This window comes from Dromiciops gliroides, chromosome 4 (genome assembly GCF_019393635.1).
Source record: "Dromiciops gliroides isolate mDroGli1 chromosome 4, mDroGli1.pri, whole genome shotgun sequence".
NCBI classification, from domain to species: Eukaryota; Metazoa; Chordata; class Mammalia; order Microbiotheria; family Microbiotheriidae; genus Dromiciops; species Dromiciops gliroides.
In genome coordinates, this window is record NC_057864.1 from 229,111,612 (window position 1) to 229,136,121 (window position 24,510).

At 36.5% G+C, this 24,510-nt stretch overlaps 1 protein-coding gene and 1 pseudogene across 4 annotated transcripts in view; one reads left to right on the forward strand and one right to left on the reverse strand.

The window, feature by feature from the left end:
• Positions 1-24,096, forward strand: part of WDR45B (WD repeat domain 45B) — a 94,667-nt gene extending 70,571 nt beyond the window's left edge. For all 4 annotated transcript variants that reach the window (XM_044005373.1, XM_044005372.1, XM_044005370.1 and 1 more), the window contains 5 exons: positions 16,438-16,628; positions 18,495-18,580; positions 20,587-20,688; positions 21,801-21,922; positions 22,558-24,096. In XM_044005373.1, the coding sequence (XP_043861308.1) occupies positions 16,438-16,628; positions 18,495-18,580; positions 20,587-20,688; positions 21,801-21,922; positions 22,558-22,664 (608 nt within the window). In that variant the 3' untranslated portion in view covers positions 22,665-24,096. The remainder of the gene's footprint in view (positions 1-16,437; positions 16,629-18,494; positions 18,581-20,586; positions 20,689-21,800; positions 21,923-22,557) is intronic.
• LOC122753452 lies at positions 4,475-5,377 on the reverse strand (annotated as a pseudogene).
• Positions 24,097-24,510: the final 414 nt, after the last annotated feature.

The following is a 24,510-nucleotide window of genomic DNA, read 5'->3' on the forward strand; positions in this document are numbered from 1 at the left end:
TTATTGAGTAGGGGTGGGTGGGTGGGTGGATGACATAATTGTACCCACACATTAGGAAAATCATTGTAGTGGCTGGAATGGAATAGGGAAAAACTTGAAGCAGGCTATTACAATAGTGCAGGTGTGAGGTTATAAAGGCCTACATTAGAGTAGACTGGTGGCAGTGTCGGGGGAGACAAGGAGACATATTTGAGAGATGTTCCAAAAATGAAATTGACAGGCCTTGACAACAGATTGATTGCAGGAGGTTATAGATAGTAAGGAGTCAAAGATGACACCTAGGTTTTGAGCCTGAGGGACTATAATAGTAACAAAGGTGGGAGATAAGTAGGGTTTAGGGAAAAAATAATGAGTTCAATTTTGGATATGTCAAGTTTAAAGTTTCTACTCGACATGCAGTTCAAGAAAGGCAGTTGGAGAGATGCAAGTTTAGCGGTAAATAGAGATATTGGAACAGGAAAGATAGATTTGAGAATCATCAGCACAGAGATGATAATCTAAGGGAACTGATGAGATCACCAAATGAAATAATATAGAAAGACAAAAGAAGATGCCCAAGGACAGAACCCCATGGGGCACCTGTGGTTAGAGGGCATGATATGGATGAGGATCCAGCAAAGGAGACTGAGAAGGAATGACCAGATTGGTAGGAGAAAAAGCAGGAGAGAGTGTTTCCTGGAAAACATAGAGAGAAGATTGTATTAAGGAGGATTGGGCGGGGTGGCGGGGTTCAACAGTGTCAAAGGCTACAGAGAAGTTGAGGAGAATGAGGATTGAGAAATAGCCATTGGTTTTGACAATTAAGAGATCATTGGCAACTTTGGAGAGAACAGTTTTGGTGGAATGGTGAGGTTGAAGCCAGATATCTTATAAGGGGTTAAGAAGAGAGTGAGAGGCTCAAAATGGGTATATGATTTAGACAATAAGGATAATATCAGGAGCAGTTAGATGGCACAGTGGATAGAGCACTGGTCCTGAGGTTGGGAGAACCTGACTTTAGATCTCACCTCAAACACTTACTGGCTGTGTGACCCTGGGCAAGTCACTTAATCCCAATTGCCTTAAACATCCAGGGCCATGTCTACAGTTCTTTTTTCTGGATTTGGAGAACATTTTCCATCATGAGTTCTTTGGAATTGTCTTGGATTATAGCACTGCTGAGAAGAGCCAAGTCTATCACAGTTGATAATCACACAATGTTGCTGTTATTGTGTATAATGTTCTCTTGGTTCTGCTCACTTCACTCAGCATCAGTCCACTTAAATCTTTACAAGTTTTTCTGAAATATGCCTGCTCATCATTTCTTACAGCACATTAGTATTCCATTACATTCAGATACCACAACTTGTTCAACCATTCCCCAGTTGATGGACAGCCCCTCAATTTCCAATTCTTTGCCATGTCACTGTCCTTTTTGAGAAACAAAGGACAAACAACAAGGATAATATAAAGAAATGATTGGAGTATGGAAGTAATTACCTGTAAGATGTATAGTTAAGGGAAAAAATTATGATTAAACTAGAGATAGAGATGTTTTGGAAAAATAAAATAGATAATTTGATTACATTAAAATTAAACTTTTTTTTGTAGAAAACCATGCAGCCAAAATTAGAAGAAAAGCAGGAAACTGGAAAAAAACCCACAACCTTTGAGGCAGGTTTCTCTGATAATGGTTTCATTTCTCAAATATATGGAGAGCTGAGCCATATTTATAAGAATAAGAGCCATTCCCCACATGATTAATAACTAGTGTTAAGGGATATGAACAGAATGGAAAATGGCCCTCCAAGACCTCTAAATGAATTCAGACATCTTTGAATAAATGCTGCAAAATAAGGGATTAGTAAATTAATGCCTAATGAGGCAAAGGACCCAGTGGATTCCCTGGATTTCATGGAACTATAGCAGGTTGTTTCCCAGTGCTTCAGGAGCTAAGTAAGAATTATGATAGCTAAATTTTGACCTGTAAAACAAGAATAATTGCCAGCATAGAAAAAGTTGAATCTACAATGACAGGTTTCACCAAAGAAACAAAAAAGAGGACAGTTGATTAGGAATGTGAAAGACAATATGGAATAAGAGAAACATAAAGTTAAACGAACATGTGCTTAGTATAAAAACAAAAAAGGTTGTGTAGAGTTAACTTTTGGATTACAGGTCTCCCAGAAGAGTATGCCCGGCCAAAAAAAAAAATTTTTTTTTTTAAAAATAAGATGCAAGAGGAGCAGCTAGATGACGCAGTGGATAGAGCACTGGCCCTGGAGTCAGGAGGACCTGAGTCCAAATTCGGCCTCAGACACTTGACACTCACTAGCTGTGTGACCCTGGGCTAGTCACTTAACCCCAGTTGCCTCACCAAAAAACCAAAAAAAAAAAAACCCCTCAAAAATTAAAAAAAAAAAAAGATGCAAGAAACAATGCAAAAAAACCTTTTGCACTACTGTTGGTGCAGTTTTAACTGATCCATATTCTGAAGAGGAATTTGGAATTATCCTCAAAGGGCAATCAAATTGTACATACCCTTTGATCCAATCCTCTGTATCCCAAAGAGATCACAAAAATGGGGAAAGGTCTTACATGTACAAAAAAATATTTATAGCAACTCTTCTAAATTTTTATCACTGCTCAGAAGCAGTTTGATCTAGTAGAGTGCTAGTCTTGGAGTCAGGAAGACCTGGGTTTAAGTCCTACTTCAAGACAATTGCTAACCGTGTATTATTTTGGGCAAATAAGTTAACCTTTCTATGTCTCAGTTTGCTTATCAGCAAAATAAAGGGGTTAGACTTAACGGCTTTTATTTCTGAAGATCTATCTATTCTATCTCTAAATCTATGATCCCATTATCCATTTCATTCAAGTTATTAGTTTTGTTGGCATATAATTGGGCAGAGTAGTTTCTAGCAGTTCCTTTATCTAATGTGTTATTAATTTTGATAATATGTTCTTTCACTTACCAATTTTTAAAAACTAATTTAAGGTCTCTAACATATCATTTTTGTTGCATTGTAATCAGCAAATTATGTATTCATTATCTCTGCTTTTCTCTGTTGTTTGGTGAAGTTTTTTATGCTCATATATTGGATAGTCAGTTTTTGTAAAGGTGCCATTTACAGCTAAGAATATGTAAATTCCTTTTTCTTCTCATTCATTAATCACCAGAGATCTATTATATCTAATTTTTCTGAAGTTCTAGTTAGGTCCTTAACTTCTTTCTTGTATATCTTTTAGTTAAATTTTTCTAAATCTGAAAGGGACACATAAAGGTTTTCTATTTCTAGAATTTTACTATCTAGTTCTGATTTAGTTATGTTTTCATTCAGTGATCTGAATGAATCAGAGGTCTCTCATCTAACTTTTTCTAAAATTCAAATTAAGTCCTTTTTGTTGTTTATCTTTTTATTATGTCTGTCTAAGTCTAAACGGAGCATTTAGACATCTAGTGATTATTTGTGTATTTCTTCCTATTGGTTGGGGCACAGTGGATAGAGAGCTGGCCCTGGAGTCAGGAGGACCTGAGTTCAAATCCAGCCTCAGACACTTAACACTTACTAGCTGTGTGACCCTGGGCAAGTCACTTAACCCCAATTGCCTCACCAAAAAAAAAAAATAGCAATTGTCTTCCTATTGGTTGATAAACTTTTTACTTAAATATGAAGCATTTAAAACATATATTGATATTATTTCATCATGATGCTTTCAATAATAATAATAATAATAATATAATTTCTTTGTATATCTCCTTTAACTCAGTTTAATTTTATTCTTTTATTGTCTGAAATCATAATGGCCACTTCTGCTTTTTTTAGATTTGCTTGAGGCATAATAGTCTACTCAAGCCCCTTATTTTAATGCTTTGTAACTCTTTCAAGTGGGTTTCTTATAAACAGCATCTTGTTTTCTACTACCCTTTACTCTGTGTGTACATGAGTGAGTCCATCCTATTCACATTCATAGTTATGATTGTTGTGGTTTACTTTCCATATTGCTTTTATCCTCATGCTGTTATAGTTTTAAAAAATGTTTTAATGTTTTTAATTTGGTATGTATGAAATCATCAGATTTTCTAAGAGTGATTTATATAAATGCTTAATTACTCAGTCAAAGATATAAAATGTTTTTATGTCAAAGCAAGTTCCTAAGCAGTGTTTATTGAATTGAATTTACATACTGAAACTCATTCATAGTATTTTAAGAGATTTTTTTAGTTTGTCCATTTTCTAGATTACTTGGTTATTAGAAGGGTTAGAGGCTATAAATATTCATTTATTTTTTTTTCAAATTCATTTTACCCTCTCTATGTTATCTTTTGCTAGAAACTGTTGTAAAAGGAAATTAAATATTTAACAAGTGAATCCTTTTCTCTCATATGATTCCAGTTGTCACTGGTATCTTGACTGGAAGGCTTGCATCATCCAAATCCACTGGGTCACTGTCCCTTTCCTGGGTTCATTTTGATTTTGAGATTTAGAACAGCTTATACAGTTACTTTGGATGATTGTTGTCTTGGAGAGAGTGTGAATCTTAAAGTTCTCTGGTTTGGCTTTTGTGAGAGATTTGTAATATCCTCATTTCTCTGTGGTAAAACTTGAGAGCCGAGTTGTGTTGCAAAAGGTTCTGGAATGTAAGGTCAGTGCTGTTGCATTGGGAGCATGGAAAGCAGCATAGTTGTATTCTGAACAACAGTTGGAATACTCAGAAGTTACTGATTTCCTAGGTCCCTTTTGTGGTATTATGATACTAGAAATTGCTTTAATCCAACTATGCACCTTTTCTTCACTGTCAGCCTACACATGGAAGGTTCTAGACATTGTTACCATTTCAAAGCAATTGTCCTTTATCATTATGACCTATTTATATTACTGTACTTTATGAACCTCCTTAAGTGGTATTATTTGTAGAGATTCTTTTTCCAGTTTAGATTTGAGGTAGCTAATTGGATTTGAAATAAAAAAATCTTTACTTTCAGTTCTTTATTGTTAATTCTTGTTTTAACACAGTAACAAGCTTTAATAACTATATATTATCTAGAGGTGGCTTTTGGGAGTACAGTAAGGAATATGGCTTTGTGAATGTTTCACATTATTCCTATCAGTAACTTCACATTCATTTACTTTTTTCCAAGTCAGAATAATAAGTACAATACCAACAGTTAATGTCCTGTAAAAGACTTGCTTTAGTCCACCTGGATTTTCATCTTGGCAACTTAAGCTATCAAAATCAGATTATGAATCTGATTTCTTTGGTAGTTATTTTTATGCCTTTGTTCAAAACATTTACCATGTCTTCTAGTTCTTACTTATCCATTAGCTTGTGGAACGTTTTTCCTATCTCTTCATAACAAAACAAAATTCTACTTTTGACTTTACCTTAGTTGCATCACTAACCTTTGAAATCATGGTGAGTTTAATAGTTCCAAAAAGTGGGGATACACAAGAAAATTCTATATGTTACCCCTTTTGTTATATCTGCAGAAATTTCCCACAATTCTCATTTTCCCTCAGTGCCTAGAAAGCCACAAATGCAATTCTGATGACTCACATGAGGCATTTATGAGCTTGAACATTACACAGAGTGCTAGGCCATTTCCCCCAAATAGGGGCAAGACAGACAATATCTTGCTACTTTGGCCTTCTGCCTGTCACAGCTACCAGTCTGGCTGGGTTCCTTCACTGACTGGCTCTGTCTCTGGTGAGGTCCCTGTCCCTGTCCCTCTTCTGTCCCTGTCCCTGTCCCTCTCTTTTTCTTGGATCAAATAGTATTTTATTTTTTCCAGTTACATGTAAAGACAAATTTTAACATTCATTTAAAAAAATTTGACTTCCAAATTTTCTCCCTCTCTAAGACAGTAAGCGGTTTAATATAGGTTATATTTGTGTAATCATATAAAATATATTTCCATATTAGTCATGTTGTAAAAGAAGAAACAGACTAAAAGGAAAAAAACACACAAAAAAATAAAGTGAAAATGGTATGCTTCCATCTTCATTCAGACTCCATCATTTCTTTCTCCGGTTGTAAATAGCATTTTCAGTCATGAGTTTTTTGGAATTATTTTTGCTTTATTGTATTGCTGCATCTCATCACTTTTCCAGGTTGTTGGGACTCACAACCCCCAAATGATTACCAGTCAGTTTTCCCTTACAAAACCCTTTCCTCACCTGTGTTTCATCTCATTTACACTGTAATGGCCTAATGGTCTCTGATTGCAATTTCTGAGATAGTAGTATATTCTATGCAGATATGATTAACATAGGATACATAATTGTCTCAAAGAAAAGTTCAGCTATTCAGATATCAAGATACTAGAGCCTTATTCTCTTCTTTGGTGCTTTCAACAGTTCCTATGAGTTCAATAAAATCTGCACAGATGAGTTCCTATTGTATATATTCAGTCCTACTCTCCTGACTTCTTATCCTTTATCACAAAATACTTGCAGGGTATTTTCATTCAGACATCTCAAATTCATGAAGTCTAAAACAGAACTCTTTATTTCCCTCAAAACCCATTCCTTCTCTAAGTTTCACCATTTGTGTTATGTTAAGGGTAAAATTCTAGCTATACTGTCTAAAATATCTAATAAGTGGTCACCAATAAATTATAAGCTTTAGCAAGAGTTAGACTTTTAAGCATTTATTAAGGAGAATAAGATTTTGGTAAAGAGAGAGAGAAAAGGCCTAGATTCCTATCTATTAAAGGGAGAGAGCATTCCTAGCCCCACTCTCCACCAGAGTCCCCAGGAAAGAGCCTGAGTCAGAGTGCTAGGCTCCCCCTTCTTCCTCCCACAAGCAAATGTCACTTCTTGACGCCAGAGAAAAGACCCATGGTCTTGCCCTCAAAGACCTTCACTTTATGGCAGAGCTTTTCTACAGTAAGTCTCCAGCAGGCGGTGTCATTCCAATTGTTACAGTTACGTATCCTTCCAGTACTCAAGGTTCACCAACCTCAAATAGTATTTATCATTGATAGTATCATTGATCAATGATAGTATTTATCATTGTTGCCTTTTTCTTCTTTCTTTTATTCACTTACTAAATCATGTTGATTATACCTCCACAACACTCTTCACCTGTGTCCTTTACTTTCTGCACATACAGCCTCTATCATAGGTCAAACTTTAGGACAGCAACATCGAGATTTAGATGTTTTTCCTTTTACCCTTCAAACCTATTCCCAAGCACACTGAGGTCATTCAGATACACAGTTAATCCTCAACATTTGTGTGTTTAACTTTACAACTTCAAGAATTCAAGTGATTTTATTAGTAACCCCATTTTCACTTTCGTTTTGGCAACTATGCACATTTGTGGCTATGTACAGAAGAGAAAAAAATTAGAGGCACAATGGGCACAAGTTTATATTCACAAAAAGAAGGAAATTACTTGTAAAAATGTTTATGAATCTGCTCCAGAAAATACTAAAGTGACCTCTCAAGTGCCAGATGAGGGAATTGGAAAAAATGGAAAAGGAGCTAAGTTTGTGAGTAACTGAGATGGTGGTCACTCTTGCACAGCCTCCCTCAGCTGCTGCTGGCGCCATCCAAGCCTCTGAGACTCAACCCACAGCTTGTGCTTTTAATCAGGGAACAGTTCAACCATGGAGCTGAAAGGGAGATTAGAGATAGCTTTGTTAACTGGTCATTTGTTTGAGTTGTGCCCAATTCTTCATGACTTCATTTGGAGTTTTCTTGACAAAGATACTGGAGTAGTATAAGGGCTAAAATTCTAGCTAGTCTGTCTAAAATATCTAATGAGTGGTTGCCAATAAATTAAAAGCTTTAGCAAGAGTTATACTTTTAAGCATTTATTAAGGAGAATAAGAATTTGGTGAAGAGAAAAAGAAAAGCCTAGATTCATCTATCTATTAAAGGGAGAGTGCATTTCTTGCTCCTTTCTCCACCGAAGTCCTGAGGAAAGAGAGGGTCAGAGTGCCAGGCTTCCTTTTCTTCCTCCTACAAGCAAATGTCACTTCTTGACGCCAAAGAAAAGACGCATGGTCTTGCCCTCAGAGACCTTCACCTCATGGCGGAGCTTTTCTACAGTAAGTCTCCAGCAGGTGGTGTCATTCCAATTGTTACAGTAGTTTGTCATTTCCTTCTCCAGCTCATTTTACAGATGAGGAAACTGAGGTAAACATGGTTAAGTGACTTTCTTAGGGTCACACAGCTAATAAGTGATGTTGGATTTGAACTCAGGTCGTCCTGACTCCACCTAGCTGCCATTAAAGATGGCACCTTGCCCCTTTTCCTTTTCCTTTTTTTTACCTGGGGTTACTTCTAATATCACTGTCACTGCCCCTCCCTGTCCTGTCCAATGTTGCCTCTCTTCTCTCTTCTCTTTTATGGGTTATTTCCTGATTACGATGTTAGGAAAAGTGCATATTATCAGAATTAATGTTTTATTATAAAGATTATGTGCATTTCCTTAATTTTCTTATTTCCCATTGGTACAATATATCCACACTCATGTTTTTTGATTTTCTCACCAGTTTCTAGAAATGTTGCCCCCCATGAAAGTTGAGGATTGACTGTACTAGTACTTCTTTGTAATTTATCATTTTATCCATTAGTTACTGAAAATTGGCTAGTGTCCTGAGAAGGTCCTTGAAGAAAGTGCTCAAATAGCAGAACCTCACTGAACAAACATAGGTGGTCTTCTCCTTTATTTTCTTTTGTCATGAGATAGGAAAATACTCATGGCAGAGGTCCAATGGGAATAACCACTAACTGCCTAGCAGACAGTTATAGGTCGTCCAGAACTCGTGTGTGGTATAATGACCCTGAGTTTTGTACTCCATACAAAATTGAGAACCCCCACTGGTATAATTTTACTGTTTGTTTCCTCCTGTAACTTTTAAGAATTTGGATGCTATGCAATTTGTTGCATATTTGTTAGATGTTGATATTCATTGTCTATGATACCTTTTAGCAAAATGTAGTTTCCTTGCTCACCTCTTTTAATTAGACCTATTTTTGCTTTTGTTTTTTTTCTGAGATCATGATTGCTACATCTGCTTGTTTTTTCACTTCAGCTGAAGCATAATATATTCTGCTCCAGATCCTTACTCTGTGTGTTTCTTTGGTTCAAGTATGTTGTTTCTGGTAAACAACATATTGTAAAATTCTGTTTTTTAATCTAGTCTGCTATCCTTTTCTTTTTTATGGATGAATACATTATATTTACATTTACAGTTATGATTACCATGTATTTCTCTCCATTCTATCCAACCCCCCCATTTGTCCTTCTCCCTTTCTCCTTTTACCCTGTCTCTCCTCAAAGTTTTTCTTTTTACTACCACCTCCCCCATTTCTCTTTTCCTTCTATCAGCATGCTTCCCTTTTTCTTATAGCCCTTCTACTTCCCTGTAAGATAAGATAAAATTTTATATCCAATTGAGTGTGTGGTATTCCCTCTTTGAGCCAATTCTGATGAGAGTAAAATTAAGTATTCCCTGCTACTCTCCCTTCATTTTCCTGTCCACTGTAAAAACTCTTTGCCTCTTTTATGTGAGATAATCTACCCCCAACCAAACCTCTCCCTTCTTCCTTCTTTCAGTGAACCTCTCATTTTTTTTTTTTGCTATCATGATTTCTCTTTCCTGTTTACCTTTTTATGCTTTTGTTGAGTCTTGTACTTGAAAATCGAATTTTCCATTCAGCTCTAGTCTTTTCATCAGGAATACTTGAAAGCTCTCTATTTCATTAAATATCTTATTTTTTTCAGGGGCAGTTAGGTGGCACAGTGGATAAAGCACTCACCCTGGATTCAAGAGGACCTGAGTTAAAAAAATGGCCTCAGACACTTGACACTTACTAGCTTTGTGACTGGGAAAGTCACTTAACCCTCACTGCCCCACAAAAAAAAAAAAAAAAGATTATACTCAGTTTTGCTGGGAACATGATTCTTGGTTATAATCCCACCTCTTTTGCCCACATTCCAAACCCTCCTTTAAGGTGGAAGCTACTAAATCTTGTGTAATCCTGACTGTGGCTCCATGATACTTGGATTGTTTATTTGTGGCTGTTTGCAATATTTTCTTCTTGACCTAAGAGCTCTGAAATTTAGCTATAATATTTCTGGGAGTTTTCATTTTGAGATCTTTCAAGAGGTGATTGGTCTATTCTTTCAATTTATATCTTATCCTCATAATCTGAGGCAATTTTCCTTGATAATTACTTGAAAGATGATTTCTAGGTTCTTATTTTGATCATGACTTTCAGACAATCCAATAATTCTGAAATTATTTTTCCTTGATTTTTTTTTTCCAGGTCAGTTGTTTTTCCAATGAAATAGTTCATGTTTTCTATAATTCTTGAAAGAGGACTTTCAAGTATTCCTTATGAAAAGACTAGAGCTAGGGGCAGCTAGGTGGCGCAGTGGATAGAGCACCAGCCCTGGAGTCAGGAGTAACTGAGTTCAGATCCGGCCTCAGACACTTAACACTTACTAGCTGTGTGACCCTGGGCAAGTCACTTAACCCCAACCTCACTAAAAAAAACAACAACAACAACAACAACAAAAAAAGACTAGAGCTAAATAGAAAATTTGACATCTGCTTTTTCCACCCTTACTCCAATCTAAAAAGTATTATTTTCCTCCTTAGTTTTTTTAGAGTACTTTTAGTCTCTCCTTTGTATTTAGCAGTATGCTTTTTGCCATTCTTCTTTGTGTACTTGTCCTTCCCACCTCCTCAAGAAGCTGAGAGAGCTTCTTGAGGGCAGGACCTCTGCCTTATTATTCTTTATATCTCTAGTGAATAACACTTTGAAGGGGCTTTAATAAATGTTCATTGAAATAAAATTGAACTTTTTAAAGACAGTTTTGTGGTGTTTAAATAATTATCATAGACACTAGTTTTGGGGTAAGCATATTAATTTATATTTTTGATTATTATTATAATATATATATTTTTGGGGGGGTGAGGCAATTGAAGGTAAGTGACACTCCCAGGATCACACAGCTAGTAAGTGTTAACTGTCTGAACTGGATTTGAACTCAGGTCCTCCTGAATCCAGGGCTGGTGCCACCTAGCTGCCCCTTAATTTATATTTTTATACCAGTAAATGATTGACTACATGTCTCCATAACTTCTCATGGCCTTAGGCCGTGTGGTAGAGAAGACTGAGAGAGAGCTTCAGCATATCAGTACAAGTGGGAGAAAAGCCCCAAAAGACCCTAGTCTCCTGGAGAGACAGCATGTGGTCTGTCATTATACATTGATCAAAGCTAATTGGGTCATTATACATCAAATAAATCTAATTGCTTAGCATTATTCAAATCTATTGGTTGAAGACTTGAAGGTGCTCTATATTATAATGAATTCTAGGGATGATGGCTGGGAAAGAAATGCAAAAACTCTCCCACTCAAGTTGCTCCAGGCAAAATCCATTATCTAGGTGTGGTTTAATCCCATCAATCCCTTTCAGTCTAGACTAGCAAATCAATTTCCATTCCTTTTGTTCCCTTGGGTTTGTCCCAGATGAGGATTTTTTTTTCTTTTTCTTTCCCTAGTAGTGAGGGTTAAGTGACTTGCCCAGGGCCACACAGCTAGTAAGTGTCAAGTGTCTGAGGGCAGATTTGAACTCAGGTCCCCCTGAATCCAGGGCCAGTGCTTTATCCACTGTGCCACCTAGCTGCCTCCTCCAGATGAGGATTTGATGAAATCTCTAAAGGAGAACTTGACTTTCTGGAGTGGCAGGGAGGGGAGAAATGACTGATCCCTTGGTCCTCCAAGAAATCTGATTGTTAATAATTATTTTCTCACATGTGGAGGGAGGTGTTTGAGACCCATAATGTCTATAGACAGCATGATGTCATGGACAGAGATCTGACCTGGCCTTGAAATCAGGAAGGAAGTACTACTTCCCCTGTTTGGGATTTCTTAAAGCACAATAATATTCCATTACAATCATATGCCACACTTTGTTTAGCCATTCCCCAATTGATGGGCATTCCTTTGATTTTCAGTTTTTAGCCACCACAAAAAGCTGCTATAAATATTTTTGTAGAAATAAGTCCTTTCTCCTGTTTTTTTGATGTCTTTGAGATATAGACCTAGCAGTGATATTGCTGGATCAAGGGTATGCAGTTTTATAACCCTTTGGGCATAGTTCCAAGTATCCCACTTTTGATACAATCAAGTCATTTATTCCCAGAGCTCTAGGTAACTCTTTTAAGAACATAATTTGTTACAGTGATCCAAGACAATTATAAAGTTTGAAGAAAATGACTCATATAGTAATTTTCTGGAACTCATTGGTGGTGATGTGTCAAAGGCTCATTTATTGTCATTCTCCAGAGAGTGAGCCACCCAGTGTGCAGCTGGTGGGTGACCAAAAAATGGAGGCTCGTAGGCCCCTTTTATTCCCTAGTCCCTAATACGAATGGACCCTCCCCTTTTTCATCATTGGTCCGATTACTCAAGGGTTACAATCTACGCATAAAAACTAGCTAATTGGAACTCTATTTCTTAGCCAATGGGGGAGGTGATATAGGGACAATTCTTCAATTCCTTCCTTATATGGACACAGCTCAGGAGTGGGACCTAATTGCAACCAGATCAGGGTTTCCCTGAACCATGTGAGTTTGTTTGCTGGAGGATGTGGGGAGGAGAAGAAGACCTTTTTCCTGAAATAGGTCTGGAGGAGTGTAATTTGAATGGTGACTATTATATTCTTATTGAGAGGAGACCAATCTCCATTTCCTCACCTAAAGGACTCATGATGGCAAATGCTATCAACTGATGGAGTCTGCATGCAGATTAAAGCATACTATTTTCACTTTCTTTATTTTTTTCATGGTTTCTTTTTCTTTTTAGTCTCTTTCTTTCACAACTATGATTAATATGGAAATATGTCTCATATGATTGCATATATACATACACACATATATAAAACCTATATCAAATTGCTTACAGTTATAGGAAGAGGAGAGGGAGGGAGAAAAATTTGGAACTCAATTTTTAAAGGATGGATGTTAAAAATTGTCTTTATAATTAGAAAAAAATACTATTAAAATATACTTTGCAAAGCAATTATGGATCAGTTTTGGTAGAGGGGGGGATTCCTTATTAGGAGTAACCTACACACCAATAAGATCTAGCCCCCTAAAATGGCATGCTCGCTCTCTCTCTCCTTCTCTCTCTGTGTATAAAAATGACTCAGAGGGAACATTGGTGTTCACCAGCCCATCATTTTTTTTTAAATAAAGAGTCCAAATTCCTTTTCCTCCTTTTCTCTTTCCTTTCCACCCCTCTCTGAGGTGGTAAACAATCACCTATAGGTCTTTAGGGGCCAAATTTTAATTGGGAAATGTTAGTTAGACGGCTTGCCGCAATATTGGGGCAAGGAAGGAGATTAACAGCCTCTTTCAAAAACAGAACAGGGTTTATTAACAAGAACGGACTTAAAAACACAAGTAAGATTAGTAGAACTAAGGAAGAGGGAAAAAAATGGGGGAAGGGAAATGATATGACCTGAATCACACCACCACCCGGGACTCAGCAGAATATAGGACTGCTTCCAGTCTCTTTCCAGCTCAAAAGCCAGAATGGTGAATCTCCTCCTTTCCCTTTACCAGCAACCCCCAGGCTCCCAGGAAACAGGGCGGACAAACACACAGCCTGAAGCTAATTGGCTGGCAGCCCTGATTGACAGAATTAACAGACGCTTGTAGAATGGCCAGCCTCCCAGCTTCCACACGCCCAAAGGTCACCTGACTGCCCTCACCCCGATTCCCATCATTATAATTTGGCCAGGCCCATGTAGGCATTGGCTCGAGGTGGGTAGAGCACTGTGCCAGGGGGGAGGCCTGGCGCCTGGAATGTGTGCTGGGGCTTCTAAATCACGATTAATTCTTTAGAGGTTATACTTGGGCAGTTAGGTAAAACATTTCCATAGTAGTCATTTTGTATAAGAAAACTGAAAAGAAAAAAGATGAAAGAAGGAAAGTAAAAATAGCATGCTTCAGTCTGTGTTCAGTCAATATCAGCTTTCTGGTTCTCACTTCAATAAGTCTTTTCAGGTTTTTCTGAAATCATACTGTTTGGGATTTCTTTTTTTTTTTTTTTAATTGATGTCTTTGCACTATTTGTTTTGTTTTGTTTTTTTTTTTTGTTTTTTTTTTGCAGGGCAGTGAGGGTTAAGTGACTTGCCCATGGTCACACAGCTAGTGTCTAGTGTCTGAGGCCGGCTTTGAACTCAGGTCCTCCTGAATCCAGGGTGGGTGCTTTATCCACTGTGTCACCTAGCTGCCCCCTGTTTGGAATTTCTTTTTTTTTTGGTAAGGCAATTGGGGTTAAGTGATTTGCCCAGGGCCACACAGCTAGTAAGTGTCAAGTGTCTGAGGTCGGATTTGAACTCAGGTCCTCCTGACTCCAGGGCCGGTGCTCTATCCACTGTACCACCTAGCTGCCCCTGTTTGGGATTTCTTAAAGCACAATAATATTCCATTACAATCATATGCCACACTTTGTTTAGCCATTCCCCAGTTGATGGGCATTCCTTTGATTTTCAATTTTTAGCCACCACAAAAAGCTGCTGTAAATATTTTTGTAGAAATAAGTCCTTTCTCCTGTTTTTTTGATGTCTTTGAGATATAGACCTAGCAGTGGTATTGCTGGATCAAGGGTATGCAGTTTTATAACCCTTTGGGCATAGTTCCAAATTGCTCTCTAGAATGGTTGAATCAGTTCACAACTCTACCAACAGTGGATTAGCTTCCAAATTTTTCCACATCCTTTCCAGCATCCAATATTTTCCTTGTTATATTTGCCACTCTGATAGGTAGTATCAGAGTTTTAATTTGCCTTTCTCTGATCAGTAGTGATTGAGCCAATTTTCATATGACTGACTATAGAGAGCTTTGATTTCTTTGTCTGAAAATTGTCTCTTCATATCCTTTGACCATTTATCATTGGGGGATGACTTGTATTTTTATAAATGTGACTCAGTTCTCTGTATATTTGAGAAATGAGGCCTTTATCAGAGAGACTCATTTCAAAAATTTTCCCAGTTTTCTACTTTCTTTATAATTTTGGTTGCACTGATTTTGTTTGTGCAAAAGCTATAATCAAAATGATCTATTTTACATTTTGTAGTTCTCTTTTTATCTTCTTTGGTCCTAAATTCTTCTCCTGTGCACAAATCTGACAGATAAGCTATTCCATACTTTCTTAATTTGCTTATGGTTTCACTCTCTATGTGTAAATCATGTACTCATTTTGACCTTATTTTAGTATATGGTATGAGGTGTTTGTCTATACCTACTTTCTGTCCATACTGTTTTCCAATTTTCCCAGGAGGTTTTGTCAAATAATGAGTTTTTGTTCCAAAAGCTCGTACCTTTGCAGCCCATCATTTTGACCACTGATTGATGTCCTTCAACTTTGAAGAATCCACTCCAGATAGTATGGTAGTGATTTCAAAGCAAAATGACTAAAAAGCATGGGAGGTGGAAATTTTGTCCTGCTATTTTTTGGTGGTGGAGGGGGGGCAATGGGGGTCAAGTGACTTGCCCAGGGTCACACAGCTAGTAAAGTGTCAAGTGTCTGAGGCCGGATTTGAACCTCAGGCACTCCTGAATTCAGGGCCAGTGCTTTAACCACTGCGCCATCTAGCTGCCCCCCTATTTTTCTTGATATTAAAATGGAATGGGAGGGTATAGAAAATATTTAAGGACATAAAAAAGTGATTCTTTAGAATTTCCACAAGGTTTCAATGAAAAGCTCTCTTTTAAAGTTAGCTTTCAGATTAGAGAGAAGTGGTTGTTTAGCACAAGGTCTAAAGAATCTACCTCATGGAAAATGGCTGCCATCTCTCTCTTTTTTTTTAAATGATTAAAAAACAAAAAACAAATTAGAAGCCCCAGAAGGAACTGAAAGTCTTGTTAAGTTCTCTTTGCTTCCTCTTCTAACATTTTTTTCTTTACCTTTCTCTTTTACCTCTATTTTTTGCTGATTTCCCCATCTCTTCACCTTTACTTCTTCAAAATACTCTATAGACTATGCTGAGTGAGCACCCTTCCAAATTTTGCTATAGTGATACCTCTATTGGTTAATTCCCATATTTGATGCCTCTGTGACTTACCCATATTTGGGAAATATGGAACTTAGGAAGTACACCACAGTGTTTATTTAATACAGTATTTAGTTTTGAATCCTTGTAGGGATTGTGGAGCGCAATTGTGCCTATATAGATTATTATACCTTTGGGTATTAAAAAAAAAAAAGGAAAGGAAAAAACATTTCTGTGATTTGATATGCTTAAACTTATTTTCCTGGTTTGTTTTTGTTTTGATTGCAAAAGGGGTAGGTGGGTAGGATCCTTTAAAAAAAAAACCACAACAGTTGGAAATATGGTATAGAAAAGGGATGTCCAAAATATGAAAAGTTTGGCTATTTGCATAATCCTGAGCCTCATTTCTGAATGTTTTTGCATCCAGGTCTATGTGTTTTGTGTCCAAATAGCAACAATTCTCTCCTGGCATTCCCTGGTACGCATACTGGCCATGTGCAGATAGTGGATCTGGCCAACACAGAAAAACCTCCGGTTGATATACCAGCTCATGAAGGAGTCCTAAGCTGTATAGCTTTAAATCTCCAGGGAACAAGAATTGCAACAGCATCTGAAAAAGTAAGCTTAACTTCAGAGAGTATAGTTGGGACTAATTTTTCAGTCCCTTCTACTACTTTAGGACTGTTTGACATTGTTTTAAGTGTGGTGTTTTAAGAGTGAAGAAGTTTGTGGGAATTTTTTCCCAGACATAATCACATATGATACATATGCTATCAGGTCTACATACCAATTCCTTGTTCCTTTAGAGAAAGCAATTGATCAAATTGGTTTTTTAAATCGTGTTCTCCATTTTACTTTTAATTTGAGGGACTTTGTAAAGCTTTCTTTACATCTACTTTACCTAAATCATTAGCCAACATTTATATATTTACATGTCTTGGTTGCCACCTGGAGTCACAGGAGTTCATTGGCATATCTGCTGTAAGCAGGTTGGATATTTGGAAAACACATTTTTGTTTGTTAGATCTTAATATGTTTGGATTTATTTCTTTATTAAGAGTTATTACTATAGAAAGGCTAGAAAAAGAAATTAACGATTATTTTTAGTCCCTTTTGTCAAATGTGATCTGTCACTATATAAAGCTCTTCAGAATTTTTCATTTGGGCTTTGACCTTACTTATGCTGAGCTTATTCTCATTTTTGAAAAAGCATGAAATTTATTTTTAGGTTTGGACTTCTGGTTTCCATTTAAGCCCAAGTTGCATCATTTTGTCTTGATTTTACGGATGGTAGTTGTTGGAACTGTTAGAAGCCCAAGAACCTATATATTATGACTTGCATCCGTGGTTCTGTGTTTTGTGAAGTTAATGATAGAACTATTAATTTATACAATGTGTTGCTTTGATTCTGATGACAAGGATTGAATTGTTACTTTGGGAAATTGACACTATATCTCCCTAATTACTGAAATGCTTTTCCTAGCCAAGATATCGAGAGAATTGGAAATGTGAAGTTAAAATTTGATCCTAACACAATCTATTACCCATATCCCAACTGATGTAGGGTATAACAGACAGTCCAAAGGTCATTTCTGCCAGGCAGGGACATCTATTGTATGATTTTCGGGAATATGGGTTTGGAGGAGGGACAGTACAACAAATGTATCATTCCTAATTATCACTGGATTAAAGAAATGTTAAACCAATGGGATGTACAGCAGTTGATGAATAAAGAATGTTGTCCATGAGCAGGTCAGGGAGCAACAGAAAATTAGTCTAGAATTAAACATTTTCTCATAGTAATTTACAAACTAGAGGGGAGAGAAGATAATAAAATCTCAATGTTATATTGAACCTACACATAGTAGGTTCATCAGCCTGGTGGCTATCTCCAGAATCATCATAGTACATTTGTCTTGAAGTCAGAAACCTGGGTTCAAGTCCCACCTGTGTCTTCCTAGTTTTGTGACCTCAGACAGATTTCTTAACCTTTATGAACTTGTTTCCTCATCTGCAAAATACTGAATAATATTTGTCCTTGTTATGAAGAAAGTATTTTGTAAAGACCTTTGTAATTATGAGCTATTATAATGTAAATTGGTACATTCTAAAGATACTAGTTCCTATGATGGCAGTAAGAGACACCAGGAATCATCACATACTCAGCTTTCTAAGCATGGAGTATTTCTTACTGCTGGAGGTGAACTTTCTCTATGTCACTTAGAATAATTAACTCTGAATCTTCATCATGTTCTCAGTCCTATTGTAATATTGTTAGTGAATTTTAATGCTAAGTGGAGAAATTTTGTATGAAAATAAAGCAATGTTATGTAACTGAGATTGTATAAGTAAGAAATTACAGATAGTATTATTTATGAGAATGGTATAGGTTTTAGATTTGTAAGAATTATGAATCTTAAGCAGTACAAAAATGAACTGGCCTTCTGAATCTTTGATAATGAGACACTTCACTATTTTTCAAAGGGGACCCTTATAAGAATATTTGATACTTCATCAGGGCATTTAATCCAAGAACTGAGAAGAGGATCTCAAGCAGCAAATATTTATTGGTAAGAATATGATTCATTTGAATATGGGAGATTAGGAGAAAAGAAGATAAGTCTTGTTTATTTCCAAGGAAATGGATGAATCATGACAAGTATTTGATTTACAGCAGGGATGGTCTACAGAGAAACCCAATAATAGTAACTATACTTCTGATACCTTTTTTTCCTCAAGAAAGAGTATTTTTCCTGTGAGGTAGGAAGAGTCAGAGGCTGAAGTGGTTATTATGCTCCTCTCAGAGATTGAACTCTCCGAGACTGAGCTCATCTTTGGAAGGCCTTATTCTTTTCTGCAGTGTCCACATAGTGACAGAAGGCAAGTAACTATAGTTCCTAGTATTTAATTGTGCTCACCAAAGCAACCAACTCAATACCTAGTCCTTTTCACATAATCCCAGAGTTGGAAGGGACCTCAGTAAGCCACCTAGTGATCCTTCCTCATCCTCCTACCCCAAGAGAATTCCCACTGCAACTGAAGACCTGGAGGGGGTGGAGGTGGAGTTCACTCATCTTTTAGAGAGCTCTGATTATTATGAGGTTTTTGCCTTAGATGAAACCTGAATTTGCCTTTTTACAACTTTTGTCCCGTTGTTCCTACTCTCCAGTACCATGCAGAACAAACCTAACTCTTCTTCCATATTACAAATCTAGAGATATCACATTCCCCTTCAAATCTTCTATTCTTTAGTCTAAACATCTTATTTCTTCATTTTATCCTTATATGGCATGGATGAAATTTTCATCTAACTTTCCTGCCCCTTTATTAAGTGATTTGGGTTTAGCTTTTATAGAAGCTTTTTTGGGCTATGGCCACTAGATACCTTGAATTAAGCTGCAAAGGTTCAATAGCTAGATTTTCCCCCGCTGTGGATAACTAAAAATACATCATTTGCTTTTTTAAAAACAGTGTTTCTCTAAGTTTTAAATCAAGATGTGAAATAAGTATTTAAAAAAATACAAATAGACACTAAATTCAATCTGTTGAGTTATTACTTATACTTTTTTTTTAATTTTAAAAGAAAACTGTTGAGATGAATTTCAACTAGTATTTTTGGCATTAAAAAAACCCTGGACTTTTTTTTCCTCCACCAAGATTTTCCCAAGTTTGATGTATCTGCTTATTTCAGCTTTGCTCTGGTTTAAATTAGAGCATTAAGGATCTTAAAGACTTTTAATTCACCTTATTTTGCTATGTATAATTAATATAGTGCCCCCTAAGGAGAAGGTTGGTGTTTTGTTTATGGCTCTAGATCCCTATCAGCCTCTTCTTTCATGATAAAACAAAAAAATCAGGCTATAGAGTGACTCTCTGAGTCTGCATTAACCTTCATAATGGTCACTTTCCAATGGTTACTTTCCAATCAAAAAGTTTATTTGCTGAGAATTTTTTGTATGACCCTGATTCCCTCCTTTTCCTATATAGGTATAGGCACTGAATAGAATTTCTTAAAGCCTGTGTGCTTAAGCATTTACAAGTTGACATAGATCTTTACTTCACTCCTTTTTTAAGTATGGTCTTGCTACCCTCAACCTTTAAAAAGGAATTTTTGTGATGGAAGTGATCAGTGTTTGGCTTGGCTTGTACTTGTTAGTTTGAAGTGTGTTTGTTAAAGGCACTAAACTCTGAACTGAAGAAGAAAGAAGAACAAAATATTTTGGGAAATATCAAAATATAAACAATTTTTACGTAACTTTTTAGAGTGTGGGCTCTGTGATTTATTTGAACTACATTTCCCCCCAGTATAGCTTTGTAGTATCTAATGAGCCAGCACTCTCATGGTATACTTGACTAGGAGTGGGGAGGCTCAGGTTCTAATACCTACTTTATCATATTCTATATAGCTTTGTGACATTGGGTATGTCACTTTTTCACCATGGACTTGTTTCACTGTTTGTAAGAAAGAGGGTTGGACTAAATGATCACTAAAGTCCCTTTTATCTCTCATTTTTTGTGACTCTGGCTTCCTTTGTATTCTCAGCTTGCCTGAATTCTGTTTTTGTTTTCTTTTCAGTATTAATTTCAATCAGGATGCTTCACTCATCTGTGTATCAAGTGATCATGGAACAGTGCACATTTTTGCAGCTGAAGATCCCAAAAGAAATAAGCAGTCTAGGTAAGGGTTTAGGGATTAAATTTTGACATGAAAAGTTGGATTACTTGTCATTGTCTTTGGGTTTCTATGTATATGGTAATAGGTGAAGGCTGTCATTTATGAAGTCAGCAGTTACTCTATTTTGAAGGCTTTAAAATCTTATGTAGTGGGGCAGCTAGGTGGTGCAGTTGGATAGAGCACCGGCCCTGGATTCAGGAAGACCTGAGTTCCAATCCGGCCTCAGACACTTAATACTTAGTAGCTGTGTGACCCTAGGCAAGTCATTTAACCCCAATTGCTTCACTAAAAAAAAAAAAAAATTGAAAATCTTATGTAGTGTTTTGTAACAAAACAGTGGCATGTTTGACCTTTTCTTCCCACTGAAGTGGAGGAAGCCAGGAGGAGTCTTGGCCTCACAATTTTGGGATTAAATCTCCATTCTGTTGCTTGTTACCTCTCTGGCCCTAACTTCTTTAGGTATCATCTGAGATTTGGAATGGATGACCTCAAAAGCCACTTCTACATCTAAATCCTATGCTCTTCAATAAATTAATTGTTTCAAGGGTTAATATTTTTGGATTCCTAGGATAGAGTATTTATTGGTAAGAATTCCTGATTTTGGGGGCAGCTAGGTGGCACAATGGATAAAGCACTGGCCCTGGATTCAGGAGGACCTGAGTTCAAATCCAGCCTCAGACACTTGACCCTGGGCAGGTCACTTAACTGTCATTGCTCTGCCCCCCACACCCCCCAAGAAAAAAAGAATTCCTGTTTTCCCTTAGTTGTGCATATCTGTGGTATAGGAGAGGTTGGATCCAAAAGATTAATTTTATAGCTTCCTACATTGGCTCCATTCAACATTCTCTTCTCTGATTACATCACAAAATCACAAAACCTAACACTTTCCAAAAAACAATATCTTTTCTCCTAAATTAATTATAGAAGAGCAGGATATAAAAGTAGAATGTTTTCCTCTAAACCTGATTCTCAAATCACTTTACTGGCTATAATAGAGAAAGCACTTTAATATCCTGGGTTTAAATGGGTGAGATTTTTCAGTATCATTAAATGTTATGAATAACTAATCATGTAATATGATAATCTGATCACTTTTTTCCCCTCCTCCTTCCCAGTTTGGCATCAGCCAGTTTTCTTCCAAAATACTTCAGTTCCAAATGGAGTTTTTCCAAATTTCAGGTTCCCTCCGGCTCTCCATGCATTTGTGCCTTTGGAACAGAGCCAAATGCTGTCATAGGTAAGAGGGGTTTTTTTGAAGTGTCATTGTATGTTTAGAAAAAAAAAATTGTCAACTATCTTCTCTTTAACTGAGGTTTGTCTCCCACAATCAACTTTTGGTTTCTGTCTACCAAATGGAGGCCTTATGACTCTAAAGGAGAATTATCTTCAGTATCTCTATCTTATGCTTCTCCATTATAGATTCAGTCAGAGCCTTTCAAAGTACATTATATGGAGAATTATATAAGATGTGATCGCTTAACTGGTCTCAATTATTTCTCTTTGAAATTCATAGATACTTTATCATGTGGGTTCTATTAAAATGGCTTGATTTCAGATACAATTTTTTCCTACAAATTGGCTATTCAGTTTTCCTCCAAAGAAACCACAATATCTGCTTACCTTGGGGGAAAAAATGTTCATTAGAGTAGATTTGGTGTAGTGGGAGATGGTTTTGAGTATCTTTGGATAATTCTTTGAGACTCACATTTAGTTCTCAATGAAAATAGTGTTATTACAGTTTGTCGGTTTTAGTTAGTAAAGAAAATAGTGTTATTTTAGTTTGTCATTTTTAGTTACGGTTTTGAAAAAGGAATTAATACAGTTTAAACTTTTAAAAGAAAAAACAGATAAAATGGGTTTCCTTTTCCTTAGCAATCTGTGCGGATGGCAGCTATTACAAGTTCTTATTCAACCAAAAAGGAGAATGTTCCCGTGATGTCTATGCTCAGTTTCTAGAAATGACTGATGACAAGCTTTGACCTTGCAAGAGAAGCATTTGGACTGAAGTACTGCTGAGTTATTCTACAACACTTGGAGGACTCAATACTAACCTGTAATATTCCCCAGTTCTGGTGGGATGTAGACCTTACCCGAGGAACAGGCTCCAGGAACTAACCAGGAAGAGTCTTGGCTGGGAGTAATATACCATTATTTGATTTCCTTTTATAAGTGAGGCCTCACATTTCTAGCATGAATGGAAAAAGGAAACAAATCACAATGTGCCAGAGTGAGCACTTACGCAGTTTTTCAACAGCTTGAGCTTTTTCTTGGTTTATTTTCTTTATTCAATGATGAAGATAGCTTTACAGGTTCATTTGTACCCTCTATATGAAAACAGAAAAGAGTTTTGTACAGAGGATTGGACCACATTCAGAAATTGGCATTTGTTTAGGCAATAGCTTACATCCTTTTCATTGAGGCTTTCAGTGGGGAAATGAACTATATATGTAAATACTAGTTCTTGTAGTGTAACAAGATTTTAAATAGAATAGTAAAACCAGCAGCTTGCCTTAGTACAGAAGAAATGAATTCCTTCTTCAGATCTAAACACAAAGAGGAAAAACACAACGAATATGCTTTAGCAAATGCAGTCTGAATACTCTCTCCACTTAAGGTCACCAGTGCAGGTCTTTAGGTTTGTTTTATTTCTGTATACACATGTGCTGACTTTGTACGTTGGTGTGTGGAGCTATGAACATTAATACAGAAGCTAGAACAGACTCTCCAACTTAGCTAAGGCTTATTGCTGACAGGAGTAATTTCTCCTCAGATAGAAATGCAGTCCTGAGGAGAGTGAATCTATCTTAATTTCAGGGAAAAACAAAGTAAATGGAACAAAGTAACAAAAAAGTTTTTTTTTCCCCCAAATTCTTATCTGTGACTGTTTCTTTCAGTTTAAACAGTAAGATTTGGCATTTATTCCAGTGATGCCATACTGCTGCATTCCAAAGAGAGTGAGCAAGGGTGTATGGAACTCATTTATATTTCCGTTGGTGCCTAGTTTGGGTACTTCACTGTTTCCTTTCCTTGTAACATCATTTCCCCCCCACTTTTATAAAGGTAGCTATACACTAATTATTTTGAAAATGAAAGGCACATAGCATTTTGGAACTAAAGTAGAATATTATTATGGAATATGTGTTGTTAACACTGCTTATGTGAGGTTTTGCTTGACTGTAAATTGCCTTGAGACTTAATTTCATGTGTTCCTGGTTTTACATCTCACTTGTCTAAAAGTTCTGTAGCTGCAAGGTCTTTCCCATTTTGCCTGATTCTTGACAGTGTATGTAATATTGACTAACTTTTTTGTAAAGTATGCATGTTCCTTTCATGTGAATTTAATCATGGAAATTTATTTTGCACATTTATTTGTAACATTTCTTTTAAATAAAAATGATTAATTTTGTTGTATTCTTTTCTAGTTGTGGGAAGTAAAACATGGGTATTACACATGATCAAAACCAAGATGATATATGTTTTTCATGTTTTAGGAGACTTCTGTTTAAATTCTACACTTTGGGAATAAACAACATGTAGATTAATGTCTGGGTTGTAATGTTCATTGCTAAGGCAAAAATTCTGTGAGAGAAAGTGGTAAAGTTAAGATATCCAGAAACCAGAACTTCATAGGTTTGTTTCTATTAATAGCAGTTGCTTTTTCAGTCTTGGATAAAACATAAACCAGTCTCAAGTTTCTCCCTCCCTCCCAGAAGAGTTGCCAGTAACACTTTTAGATGTCTTAACATGTTCTCAGCTACCATGGTATGGTTCTTTATAGAAGTACAGCAACCTCATCTGCTACTTTTTCATTTACATGCTTTACAG